This window comes from Carassius gibelio, chromosome B14, assembly GCF_023724105.1.
Source record: "Carassius gibelio isolate Cgi1373 ecotype wild population from Czech Republic chromosome B14, carGib1.2-hapl.c, whole genome shotgun sequence".
Classification (NCBI taxonomy): domain Eukaryota; kingdom Metazoa; phylum Chordata; class Actinopteri; order Cypriniformes; family Cyprinidae; genus Carassius; species Carassius gibelio.
Genome location: NC_068409.1, coordinates 28,613,272 through 28,627,594, shown reverse-complemented (window position 1 = coordinate 28,627,594; position 14,323 = coordinate 28,613,272). Strand labels below are relative to the sequence as shown.

The 14,323-nt window shown below is 36.4% G+C and overlaps 1 protein-coding gene across 12 annotated transcripts in view; it reads left to right on the top strand.

The window, feature by feature from the left end:
- The first annotated feature begins 9 nt into the window (after positions 1 to 9).
- Positions 10 to 14,323, top strand: part of LOC127971147 (prominin-1-A) — a 44,755-nt gene continuing 30,441 nt past the window's right edge. For 5 of the 12 annotated variants that reach the window (XM_052573973.1, XM_052573967.1, XM_052573964.1 and 2 more), the window contains exon 1: positions 10 to 516. In XM_052573973.1, coding sequence (XP_052429933.1) covers positions 285 to 516 — 232 coding nt within the window. In that variant the 5' untranslated portion in view covers positions 10 to 284. The remainder of the gene's footprint in view (positions 517 to 14,323) is intronic. The other 7 variants (XM_052573966.1, XM_052573974.1, XM_052573965.1 and 4 more) reach the window with 4 other exon arrangements.

Sequence of the window (14,323 nt, the reverse complement as noted above, 5' to 3'; positions counted from 1 at the left end):
GCTCCGGAGAGGAGACCGTTAACACACGGGGAGGGGATGCGCACGCACACAGCACCTACACCTCAGTGGCTCACGCTCATCAGCCGCGTTATTATCACCCGGGCATCTGACTGACCGGCCGCACCGTGAACCTGCAGGAGCCGCTCGCCGCGGGGGGACCATGATCAACATGAATCGCTCTCCGGACACAAGAACTTGAGAAATCTCCGACACTGTCCCTCATAGTAAACCCAGAATTTCCTCCACTTCTATCACCTGGAATTGCTTCAGCACCAGAACTAACCATGCTGTGGAAAACGGGACTGATTTTTCTGTGCTGGGGCTTGACGTCCGGGGAACTCCAGGACAGACAGTCCGCTACTCCTGCTGCTCCAGCGAGGACAACTTTGGATTTCGGCTCCGTCCCGTCCGGAGTTTACGATACTGTCGCCTATTACGAGCCTGGGGGCATTGGGATTTTATTTAACATGATGCACGCTTTCCTCTATGTGGTTCAGCCCAACCCGTTTCCTGAAGGTGAGCTCAGTCTTGTGATGTTCAGATTCCCCCCCTCATGAATAATAATTTGAATGGATTTATTTTATATAGGCTTCCCCAATTGGAATTTTTTTAACTGCATCTACCATATCATGAGCGGCAGATGCTTCAGGTGTGAGTGGTGCCACCTGTGATGTCTCAGTGGTGGGTTAGAAGGTGTGAGGGGTTGAATACAGTTGGTCTGTTGTATTCTCCACCTCCTCCGTGTTCGTCATTATTTGGTAAATCTTGAGATTAAGATTGTGCCCCTGTGAGTCACTGCCCTAATGAGCTAAAACGCTAATCTGGAATGCCATATGCTGCTGTTCTTGTATTTTCCAGCCTGCCACAGGTGGATATAACCCGGTTCCTGGAGGTATCCCAACTGTACACAACCATTTCAGATTCTGGAGAACTTTAAAGAGCTGAGTTGCATCAGGTGTTTGATTAGGTTGACATCCAAAAAATGTGTACTATTGGTGGTCCTCTAGGTTCGAGGTTGGGAACAGCTGATATTGAGGTGTTGTACTTGTCATCTTATAAATTCTGTTATGTATATACTCTTCAGTTTCCAATGGTTCTCCTTCATTTTTCTGCAGCTTGCTCGTTTCTCATCTAGTGATGATCCCCTTCTAGCAGTAGGTCTAAATCATCCATGCATTCATCATCTGAACGCATGCGTCACTGACAGGGTTTTGTTTTGTTTTCTCACTCTTTTTTTTTCTCCTTCATTCTCAAATAAAAATAACCACAGCTTTATCCTTTCAACAAATTAATTAGAATGATAAAAGCTCTCTGACAAGGCCTCCAAGTATGATAATTCATCCCACTGTGTTTGATTTGCAAGAAATAGACAGCTGCGACAGACATAACTCAGATTCTGCTTGATTTGTTCTCTGGAACTACATATGTTTGTGCCAGTCTTGGAAGTCATTTCATAGCGTGTATTTTTCAGGCTGTTTTCCGTGAACTGATTTAAGCAGGCTGGTCAGACCTGCTCAAATCCTTTGATCCTTAAATCTGAATGGACTTTGACAAGTGAAAGTAAGGACACTGGTGTGTGTTGGTAACCCCCTGTCTCCTTCAAAAGAAAAGTGTCTTTAAACCTACGAAACTACTCGTAAGATCAAAGCATGCTGGGGGACGATGGTTCGGTAATAGCCTATTAATTGCCCAGTTTGAAGGTCTCTAGTTTCACAGAAGTGTATTGCCAGGAAATATATTAGAGAGCACTTAGGAGCTCTTTTTGTTCTCAGACACTGACCTGGCTGTCCTGACTGCCACCTTTTGTCTGCCTCTGTGTGTATGAAGTGTATGATTTCTGCAACACTAGCATCACCACTAGCAATTTTTGCACAGATTTCTCAAATATTCCCTTGTCTGCCACTGGTTCCACAAACAGATGTTTATTCTCTAAAATCGCACCATTGGTTGAGACAGGATGCTCAAAACTAATGTTTTATATAACCACTGAATGGATTACTTTTAATTGGTTGTATTTGCATAATAAGTAGGGATAGGATAAAGTATTTTCATAACTTGCACTACCATTCAAAGTTTTGAGTCAGTATCAGTATTTGAATAATAATTTATTCAGCAAGGATGCATTAATTTGATTAATTTGAAGTCATGATAATGTTACAAATCTATTTTAAAATCCATTTTGAATTACCACTTTTAACTTTTTATTAATCAAAGAATCCTGAAAAAATGCATCACTGTTTCCACAAAAATATTAAGCAGTACAACTGTTTTTACTGTTTTTATTGATTATAATGAGAAATGTTTGAGCTCCAAATCAGCATAGTATGATGATTTCTGAAGGGTCATGTGACACTACAATCTTGAGTAACGGCTTCTGAAAATTCAGCTTTGCCATTACAGAAAACATTACATTTTAAAATATATTTAAGTAGTTTAAGTTAAGTATTTATTTTAAATTAAATAAATATATATAGCCTTGGTGATGGACATTTAGTGTGTAAGTAATGAATTATAATTCCTGTTTGAGAGCTATGGTAATATGAACACCCTCAAGGTCCTTCTCAGAATATACAACAGAACCCAAAACTAGCAATCCAGGTGATGAACTGACTCAAGTCCATCTGAGGAAGACATATGCAGTGGAAGCAGTTGCCAGGGCAACATAACTGTATCCTAGTGAGTGTGTTTGAGTTTCTCCCATTGGCCTACATATGTCTGAATGCTGTAGTGTTAAACGAGGTGCGGGTATCCAATGCTTTCTGAGAGAAGTGCAGTGCTTTAGTGAATCTTAACAGATCCATGTTTAAGCACAGGACAACCAGAACTATTATACATATTTTCATGCAAGTAAGTAGGTGAAAGTTGAGAGATTTATGAGAGTTGTTATTTAATATTTAATAGCAATTTTAAACATACATTTTAACACCATAAGTCTGGTATCCATGTCTGCCACATTGAATAGGTTCAGATCTGTGCCAGCAGGGCTGCTGAAGGATGGAGCACCAATGTTGATCGCAGATGGCATCCTGAGTGGCATATCTGTGGCTGCCAGCTTGCTATGCTCCCCTGCTTTGCTCCTCTGCATCTCTAGAGAGCGTTACACCACACTGAGGCTGAGAGGGAATGAGAAATTGCACTTTCTCCTCTCTCTGTTGCTCTCTTTCCTTACCCCAGTTATCTCACTCTGCTTGACCTCTCCTCCATTCTTTCTCCTCCTTGACTCACTAAACAAGCCCTGTCTTACATATTCATGTCTAAAACTCCTCAAAGGAGTTCTATTTAAAGGCTGGTGCTGTTATTTTTAGAGGTGGCTTAAAAAAGCAATGAGCAGTCATTACTTATAATTTGTTCATTTCTGATGTGCAACTTGTGACTTGAACATAAATCCATTAGAAGAGAATAGAGGGATATTAAAAATGTATATATTTATTTTATAAACCATATCCTTAGATTAAAAATGCACTGTAAAGTAGCTGTGTCACAGTATATGATTGGTATTTTATGAGCTGCTGTGAAATATCTTGCACATATTTGAATGCAGTGAGTATTATTGATGTTTGAGGAGGAAGCTGGAGATGTTTGGAGTGTGTTATTTGTCTTGCTGTAGCGCTCACGTGTTCTCATGACTCCAGCATGACTGTGGTGCTCCTGGGTCTGGCACATGTCACTGGATTTCCTGGGGCATCTTCAAGCCAACATGAGGCTCATGAGCTCCAGTAAGCCCAGTGCACAGCTGTCAGCCTTATCAAAATAAGCTGAAATCCTAATATTATTCAAGTAATATTCTTTATTAAAAAAATCCTGCCAAGTAAAATATGCATGATAGACTTGTGTTGGGTTTTGGCTGTTTCTTGAAGTGTTGAGGTCTTATCAGTAGCATATTGGATATAAGTCGATTTTAGTGCATTTGTATTGATTGGTTGGTTGCTGTTTTTAAGTATCGCATATTTCTGCACGCTCATTCCAAAGATGGCTTGGAGAGCAAAGCTAAACCATATATTGTCACGTCATATGCTTACTGTCATAACCTGTATTTTTGGATGTTTAATAAATAGCCAGATATTTAAATAAATAACAGATTCAATCACCAAAGATTGACAAGATTCAGCTATCTGTGTCAATTAAAGCCTTGAATCACACTGTGACATTCAAATCTGCATTCGTGCTGCCACTGATCCAGAGAAAGCAGTTGACATATGAAACATCTTTACAAAGTCTTTTGTGTTGTTATTTCTGTGTTACAAACATTAAAATAATCACAGAAGTGCTGTAATAAAAAGTTTATAGTTCGGATATGAACACTGCTGTCTACAGAAGTGATCAAAATAGAATAAATCATCTTTTCGAAAGTGAGGATGATTCAAATAAAGGTGGTATCAGTTAATGCCAGTAGGTGGAGACAAGTAACTTAAAAAGAGATTCGTTCAGAAAATGTTGATTCGTTCAGGAATTAAACAAGTGTTTATGAGCAAGTCATGAAGTTATGAGTTATGACTCATTTGTTTAACTTTTCTTATCAGTTCGTTGAATATTGTTTTATATAAATAGACTGCAGCCTTTTTTTCTAGAAACTCTAGTAAATTATATGTTATTTTGTTATGTATTGTTTAGTATTAGTCATGGTTATATTTTAAAAATAAAATATGAATACAATATAGTTAGTATTAATATGAAAAGTAATACTTTTTTCTAAAGACGTTTGTGAACTGTATTTGCTCAAGAATGTTTTTAGCTTTAGAATTTTGAGTTTGTTCAATACTCTGAGTATGAATGCATTTTTTGTTTTACTCTTAATAAATATATATATATATATATATATATATATATATATATATATATATATATATATATATATATATATATATATATACACACAAGAAAGACTTCTATAAGTAATTAATTAGTAAATTAATCAGTTAATCTGTGAATGTGGCCTTAAAGTTAGATGATGCATTTTATGTAGTTTAAATGCTGAACTTGAGTACCCTGATGCACTCCTGTCTGGATGTGCTCAAGCACCGCAGGGCTTGTAGCTGCTCTAAATCTTGCCCTCCTGCGCTGTAGACAGACACACACACCCACACACACACTGTCACCTTCGTGTGCTTTACCTGAGCTTCTCTGGCAGCTGATTAGCAAGACCACTGCTGTCTGTGGCCCTTGAGCTACATTGACAGTCTGGCTATCGACATCTATACTGTGTGATTCTCCAAGACTGATTACATAACGATGACCAGGTCATAAATTGTCATATGTGGGCTTCTCAACAGATAAATCATAGCTGTCTTACAGTGACATAACACTAATTACAGAAGCCATACTGAGATATAGACAAACTTTAAAAGCCATTATATTTGCCTTGCATTATGACTTCATACAATATCTAAAAATGCCTGTACGACAATTTGGTTACAAGTAATTGCAAAAATGCTTTATAAAATTATAAATCCGTAATCATGAGAAAAGCTCTAGTATTTGTTTACAGTTGCAGCTTTGTTTGATATTGTGTTATCAGTGCAATTAAAGTCATATATTAAGTGCGTCTTTGTGTCAAAATATCTTGTGTTGCTGTATTTGTGTGGCCTATTAGTGGTGTTTGTGTAAGTGTTGATGGTAAGCCTCTCTGGAGCGCTGCAGATTTGCACTGTCATAACTAAAGTTCCTGCTGCTAATGTGACGGTCGCATTTACATTTAAACTCCAGTGAGCGTTTTCCTCCGCTGCCGCATGTTAGCATGGCATTACGGGACGTCAGACAGCAAACCCTTTAGGTGTTCTGTTCTGCAGCGTGGTTAAGAGGAAAGTGGGATTGGTGTAGACTCTGAATGAAATGCTTATATTTAGAAGAGCTACACACACACAGCTACTTTCTCTATCCAGCATGTTGTGTGGGTTGGATTTCTCTCTAGAGAGGGAAACAAAGGCCCAAACTGAGATAGAGAGAGAGAGAGAGCAATGAAAGACTGGCAGTGGTCCTAAGCTATACGGCCCTTGATTATACAACCACTTTTAGTCAAGGCAATGAGGCTATTGAGGCTAGATGAAGAAGTCTTTGGAAAGACTCTGGGCAGTCAAAATTCTGTTGTTCCTTTCAAAAGGTTTTTTTTTTTTTTTAATCATAATTGGAGATGGATCAAGTTGCATAGGGTTGGTCATTACTATGTATATCACAATTATGTCTTGCAACTTGCTTCCCAGTGTGCAGTATTATAATAGTACTGAATTACATTACAAGAGATAAACTTAAGTCTTGTCCTCCTTTACAAGTTTAATAACCTTTTTTAAATAATAAAAAATGGAAATATTTAAGTGCAGGACCACTGTATTTCTGCTTTTGCATACATTCTGCCTTCTGTCAGAGAGTGAATTAGCTTTTTCATTCATCATTTCCACGCTTTCTGCCACAAGCTGTGGGTTTGGGTCAGATAGAGATTAAATGGCTCCATCCTTCAACAACAGTCGTTTTGCAAAGTGACAGATTTACAAATCATTCTGTGCTGAAATGTGCTGTTCAAACTGTTTAGGACAGATTGTAACAGTCAGAAACCCTGTGAAAAATAAAGTTCAACAGCTCTTTCCTAATGTTGGGATTCTCAGAAGCACATGTAGAACAGCAGGTGCCACATACAGACAGAAAGTTTGGATTTCACATATTTCGTTTCAATTTTTTTCAGTTTAGTAGTATCTAATATATTTATTAATTCTTAGTTTTTTCTGACAAGATTTGGTTCCTCAAGATGTGACCTCTTTAACCAAAAGTGAGGCAACAAATACTCCTTATGAGGTGATGTCTGCAAGTGGCCTTGGATAACTGGCAAACAGAAAGAGAGCATGCTGGGACATTTCCAGGTAACACTAGAATGTCATGGGCATGAGGTCCGGGAGTTGCCGTGCTGTTGAAAGGGTGAGAGGACATCCCGACTGGGAAAAGAGTAGGAGAGGGTGGCTCAACACAGAGGTAAATCACAGGGCCTTCTGGGAAAAACCAGAGTGTTTTTTATGATAGGATCATATACATTATAAGTGAGAGCTATACTGGTGTACAATAATGAGAAAGAAAAAATCAAATGAGCTAAGGTGGTCTAAGAGAGGAGAGATACAAAAGAGAATGTGAAATGAGAAGGGAATAACAAGAGAGAATAATTCGAGATAAATTTCATATTCGATAGCTGTAATTTTAGAGATGCTTCCTCTCCTCATTTCTTGTATCAGTCACATAGATTTTTTTTTTTTGCATATTAAAATTTCCTTATTCAGGAAATCTGTTGCACACGGCAGAATCAGGACAAAGTCTTTCCAGAACACATTATTGAAAAAGAGTCAAATTCTGATTTTAATTTTATATCTAATGAATCTTTGAGCATTTTCAGGACTCAATGAATAAAGTTCAAATGAACCGCATTTATTCTTTTGTGAATTTATTAGTATTTTTACTGTCAGTTTTGATCAGTTTAATGTGTCCTTCCTGAATACAAATATTAATTTATTTAAAAGAGTACACTGACCCCAAACGTTTGAACGGTCAAGCTGTTTACCTCATGGGACAGTTGGCTGCTTCCCAAAATCAAAAATGTACTCTCTTTATAGGCAAAACTTGGCCCACACACATAAAATCTGAATCCGTATATTCACACACACACTCATCTCTTCCATTCACTTTGATCTAATTTAGCACTGTTTCAAGCATTCATCCCATGTGGGCTGTAGTTTAGAGTATAATGTACAAATACTACGGAAGCGGATGTTTCCTCATTAAAATGTATGCTTTGGCATATCTGCTTACCATAAATTCACAGCGCAAGAGGAAGACTGCACGTAATTGCAATATCACGTGACTTGCTAGCATTCCCAGCTGAATTAGCCTCTTTGCAGCATTTATCTTCTTGAGGTAATTTCAGATATTTATGTCAGTAGTATATAACTCTTTGTTAAGTATGTTGATGTTAAAAGTTTACTCAGCGAATATTTGTGGTTCCCAAATATTTATTAGAGTTCCTGTAGCTCAATTGGTAGAGCATTGTGCTTTCAAACGCAAGGTTGGGGGTTTGATTCCCCGGGAACACATGATAGGTAAAAATTAGCCTGAATGCACTGTGAGTCGCTTTGGATAAAAGTGTCTGCTAAATGCATAAATTCAAATTTAATTTATTAGAATCAGTATGCCTCACTAGCATTGTGTGTTCTGTTCTTGCTGTTAGTTTACTGAGTGATTTTAATTGCAGAAATGTGCAATTAATTAAATCCAAAGTAGATTAGTGAAAACCACTGTGGACACACGTATAAAAACTAATCAGTATTAATCAGTAACACCTTCATGACCCTTATTTATCTTTATATCAGCTTTGCCATGATTAGTAAGCTGATATTAAGCAGGGATTGTGTTTACCTGATTCTGTGTGTTCATAGAGGGACTGTCTCAACTGCTGTTTTAGCAATTTACCATTTCTGCACTGCAGTATTATACTGTAGATACAATGGCTATGGGAATACGTTAACTTGTCAAGTCTTTCACTGAGTGTTTAAGACCTAATTATATGATATTGAATGAGGGCAGAACAATCTGATTCCAGTTGATGAGGGAGATCATTCTCTTGTTTTTATTTGTTTATTTTTTTTATTTTGTTTTCAAACAATTCAAGCCAGTGGAAAACATTACAATCCACTTTAGAATTTTGATATGAAGGGTGCGCAAAAATAATCATATTTGATCACCAGCACAGATTCTGCAGCCTACTTCATTAACCTTGAATGCTGACCTAAAAATACTACTAATACATTTTTCAAAAACAGTATGTAAGTAGGCCACAATCTGGTCAGCTGACTCATAAATTAGTTTGTAAGGACATAAACAGTGGGCGAGGAATCTTGATGAGTTTAAGCTTGCATAGTGAAGTTATAGTTTGAGGTTATGATTGTATTTGGAACACAATGGAGTATAAATCAGTACAGGCACCATTATGATACTCTTTACTTTTATAAATATTCAGAATGTCATTAAAATCTATAGATATATGACAGATGCCATTTTGGCAGATATTTGGCTTGTTAGAGAACTAAATCTCCTTGTATATTTAAACCGATGGACCCAAAACTACAGTAGGTGTTATGTACCTCGTGTCTACTTTTTTTCTCACAGTGACCAAGACTGATTTTCAAAACAATTAAAAAAAGAACAAAGATCGATAAAAAACAAGAAAGTCACACTGAGTTCAAATCAGTCTCAAGCTCTTCATTGGACCAGGGATGCTGTGTTTAGTTCCTTTCGTGAGCAAATGTGTTTCCTTTCCGCCCTGTAACCATTGTTCCCACAAGGAAGTGACTGTGGACAACAATCGCAGAGTTATCGTCACTTAGGTCTCCTGGGGAACTGAAAAAACAAATTCTGTGTAGATGTAAACAAGCAAGATAAATGCTGCGACAAGAAATGGAGCACATACAAGAAAGTTAAGAGGATTAAGGCTGTTGATTCTATTAACATCATTCCAGTCATTGCTGTATAGGTTAATTCACTTTTACAGGAACTCTGATTAGGCATGCACTTATATTAAAATTCTGGCTGAAATCAATAATCTGATGTTTTTTTGTTTTGTTTTGTTTGTTTGAAATCTGATAAATGGATGATACTAAAATTCTAGATTTTGTCTAAATAAATTCAGAATAAACTACACTGTAAAAATTGTTTTACAAGAAAATACAAAATATCATACAATATGTAATTTATTCTGCTTTGATGTTGCCATTTCTTTGTACTGTAATTGTGAAATTTACTATGAATTTCTGAGTGAAAAGATCGGCTGAATGGATTAGAAAATGGTAAAACTCAACTGTTTAACTCTAGGGGAGTTGGAAAATGAGCCTATTTTCAAAAAAGTGGAGTGTTCCTTTAAGCATCACAAGAGTTAAATGTACTGTGTGAAAAATTAATTTAGCAAAAATTAAAAAATTATTTGTGCTTTTAGAGAGTAACTTAACTGAGAAATAGATGGTTGAATATTTATACATATAATAATTTATAATATTAATTTATAATAATTATACAATATTGGCCAACAACCAACATTGCACTAATATGTAGCATGCATCCTTCATTCTGATTCTTCTTAGCTGTGGCTGTGTGTGTATTTTGAATGTTTGTGAAAGGCTTTATTTTGTTCACAAAGAACATATTGTTATCTTTTCACTGTAACTGACAAAAGCAGTGATAATGTGAGGATATTCTATATCATGCCTATACATTCTTATTTCATATACACACACAAAAACTCACCTTCCATAGCGAGTATCAGAATACAGGGCAACCCAAATTTCTGTTCATAGATTAATCTAAAGGTCCCGCTCTGTTGCAGTCTGAGCCTCTAGATGCTGTGAAGAGATTGGTGTGGTTTCCAACTGCAGCTTGAACTCATTCATGCATTTAATGCCATTTTTATTAATACAAGGCTTGAAAGAGGGAACTGTACTTTTTGTACCCTCCCCTCTTTCTTTTTTATATTAGTTTTTTCTCTACCTCTTCCTCGTCCTTTTTCTTCTTAAAGTCTTTCTTCAGGTTCCCCTTTTTGCTTTATGTGTGCTTGAACAGATTGTTATTGTTAATGTTCAGGTACAGATTGTAACCCTCTGGGACTTTAACCAGGCACCAGGGAGCAGATGAGAAAAGTCATGAACACTGACTTCGTGGCATTAGGCTGGTGAGAAGTGACACGCTCACTCACTCATGTTAAATAGACAGCAGACGTCTCGAGGGACTCTGAAACCGTGTGAATATTCGAAACGCATCTGATCTTCGTCTCTGTGTGAAAGCTACAAGTGTTAAAAACCTCCGGCTAATGTCACCGAGTTACAACTGAAAATGTTCAAATAATGGAGACACTAACGGCAGATGTTTACGTGTCACAGCTCAGGCTTGTCATCGCTAGTGTAGGGTTTAGGATTGAGCTTTTTCTTGTGGTGCCATCGGCCAGTCAGTGGAGTCATGATATAAGATTTCTTTGACTCCAGAGGGATTGGCTAAAAAACTGTATCTGAAAATAAGTGCAACTATGGTAGAATTTAAACTGGGTACTTACACAGCCATTAGCTATGTTTGACCAAATTAGCAATTTGTGAATTAACCAAATTAGTCAGTTTTTTTTAATAAACTACTCTTTTGTATTTTGTGTTTTGTGTTAGCTGCTGTACTCTCTCTCTCCACTGTAATATATATGCTGCCTCTACACAGAAGGGCTCAGGTGGAAGCAATTTTTACAGAGAGAGACAGACCATATCAAAATTGGCAAATGAGACAAGACATGTACCTCCATCTCTGCGATCTGCTTTCACTGCAAGTACCTCAAAGATGAGCTGTCAGCATCCAAAAGAGAGTGTCAGTTGAGTTGTGATGCTAATTGTGGTAATTATATCACTGTGTTAAAAGTAGTTGTTCAGTTTGTCTCTGTACTGTGTAGATAAAATCTAAAAAGATGAATTATAAATGAGTGAATTTGATCTTTGAAAGCAGTTGTCACCTTATACAAGTGGGTACAGGACATTATAGTTTATTTATGTAAATGTGGATATCAAAATGTATGACATTTTATACTCAAAAAATGTTCATACAATGGACTACCAATAAAATTTTGGACCAAGATTTATTCAGACACTTTGAACTCACTATGTTTTGCTTGAGTGTTTTCTTTGATTGCTAATGCATGCTTTCTACACCACAGACTGAATAAAATTGGGCATTGCTTGGTAATTGGTTGACCTACAGTAAATTGGTATTCTCTAATTGTGTTCTTACATTTAAGAGTTTACAGCTATTTCATTACATACCTTCATTACATACCTTTCTATCAAAGTTATCTGACATTAATTATCAAGTTGAATTTGTTCTGACAGTTTAACTCTGACTTCTTGACATATTTTATTACTATTTTCTAAACTATAGTGAATGGACTGTGATAATGTGAAAATGTTGAAGGTGTATATTGTGATCAATATGTGTACAGAAAATGATGAAGCTTGAGCAGTATTTTTGCTGTGTTTGACACTGAAATGTTATTTTAAACTGAGAATCCTCTGACAATTCTGTCTTTGAGACCTAAATCCTACAATCTGACATTATTTAACAAGTAAATTTGTAACAATTGCTGGCATGTACAAAAGTTTGGTGTTTTGTAAGATTTTTAAAATATTTTTTGAAAGAAGTCTCTTATGCTCACCAAGACTGTATTTATTTGATTAAAAACAGTAGTATTGTGAAATATTATTACAATTTAGAATAACTGTTTCTATTTCAATATATTTTAAAATGGAATTTATTCCTGTGATGCAAATCTGAATTTTCAACAGTCATTAATCCATTTTTCAGTGTCACATGATACTACTATTATGATACTATTAATACTATTATTAGAAATGTTGAAAATGAATCTTTTAATGAATTTTGCATGTTGAGCTGAGTCTTTCCTCTGTCATGGTTTAATATCGATCTCACAGCACATTTAGCCAGTTTCTATGCCTCAGTCTGGTTGCTGAGAACTGATAGCTTTGTTTACGAGAGACGTCTGGCAGATCTAACTCTCTACGCATCTCCCTTAGGCTTTTGGCAGTAAACAGGATACAAGAGCAAAATTCAGAATGCCCTTGGAAATGTATCTCTCTGATATGCATTTTTTACAGTATAATCCTCTTATCCATGCAGTTCTCTTCGATGTCTGTTAGGGCTGTAAACCATGTAATAATAGTAATGCCTCTCAGAAATCTTTGGTGACTTCGCATACACTTGGGACATTCTTATCGTTGACTTAGTATTAGCTCAGTTTGTTTCTAAAATTATTCTTTTACTTCTCCATTTTGTCTTCCGCAGGAATAATGTCATGTGTGCAATTACAATATAATAATAATAATGAAAATGAGAAATTATTCTGAATATGTAGAAAATATAGTTAAAATATAGTCAGTAGTTTGGTCAGTAAGAGTTGTATAGAACATGGACAAATTAAATTGATCATAAGTGACAGTAATGACATGTATAATGTTACAAAATATTTCTGTTCCAAAAAAAAAAAAAAAAAAAAAAAAAAAAACATGCTTTCCAGACACAACTATTCTGCGTAAACACATCTGATTTTTGGAGCCACATGCAATTTACAAGAGATAAGCATCTCTCTTCATCAAGCAGCTGCACAAACTGCTACAAATGAAAACTACTGTTCAGCATCGCTTCCTGAAAATGCAGTCTTTATTAAAAGTGGTGAACTCTAAATTCTCTCAGCAGTGCTGTTGATGCTTTCTCAGCTTTTGCAGTTTCTGATCCTGAAATCAGCTGATGATAAATAAAACGCAGGGCATGGCTGTTGCTTTCGGTGATGCGAGACACAATTATGAGGCCAAGAGTAAATGGAACAGTTTAAACAAATCGGATAACCGCCTGATCAGAGAAAATACATAAAGTGACAAGTGTAAATACCATTGGTCCTTTGGGTGCTGATTTGACACGGTATTAAAATTTTATTTTTTGGAATGGAATCAGGCATCGCCCACTCTGATTTCTGAAAGAAGAAACATGACTTAAATGAAAATAATTCAATTATATCCGAAAAAATTATAATGCCTTGGGGAGGACTATGTGGACAAAATCCTATATGACAAATATGAGTAGTTTCATTTCACGGTAACAATATACATCACAATTTAGTTGCTTTTACTTTAAAGCTGCAGTAGGTAACTTTTGTAAAAATATATTTTTTACATATTTGTTAAACCTGTCATTATGTCCTGACAGTAGAATATGAGACAGATAATCTGTTAAAAAAATCAAGCTCCTTTGGCTCCCAGTGGTCCTATTGCCATTTGCAGAAAGTCATCCGCTCCCGGTAAGAAACAACCAATCAGAGCTGCGGTCCGTAACTTTGTTTGTGTTCAAAATGTAGAAAAATGTATATAATAAGCGAGTACACCATGAATCCATTTTCCAAACCTTGTTTTTGGCTTGTCCTGAATCACTAGGGTGCACCTATAATAAGTGTTTATATTCGGACTATTTTAGATTGCTTCGGGGTACCGCGGCGGAGTAACCCAGTACCTTTGTGATTCTTCATAGACATAAACAGAGAGAAGTAGCTCCGGCTACGATGTTCTTCTGCAAGACGCAAGCAGTTCTGTTTATTAACCGCTAGAGCGTCAAAAGTTACCGACTGCAGCTTTAATTAAGATCTATATGATATCAAAAGTTTTATCATTTTTGTCACCAGTGTCAGTATCACCAAAAAAAAGGCTCAAGCTCACTGAAGACAAGTAAACAGTCAGCGATTGAATAAGAAAAAGAAACTAATTACAAGACT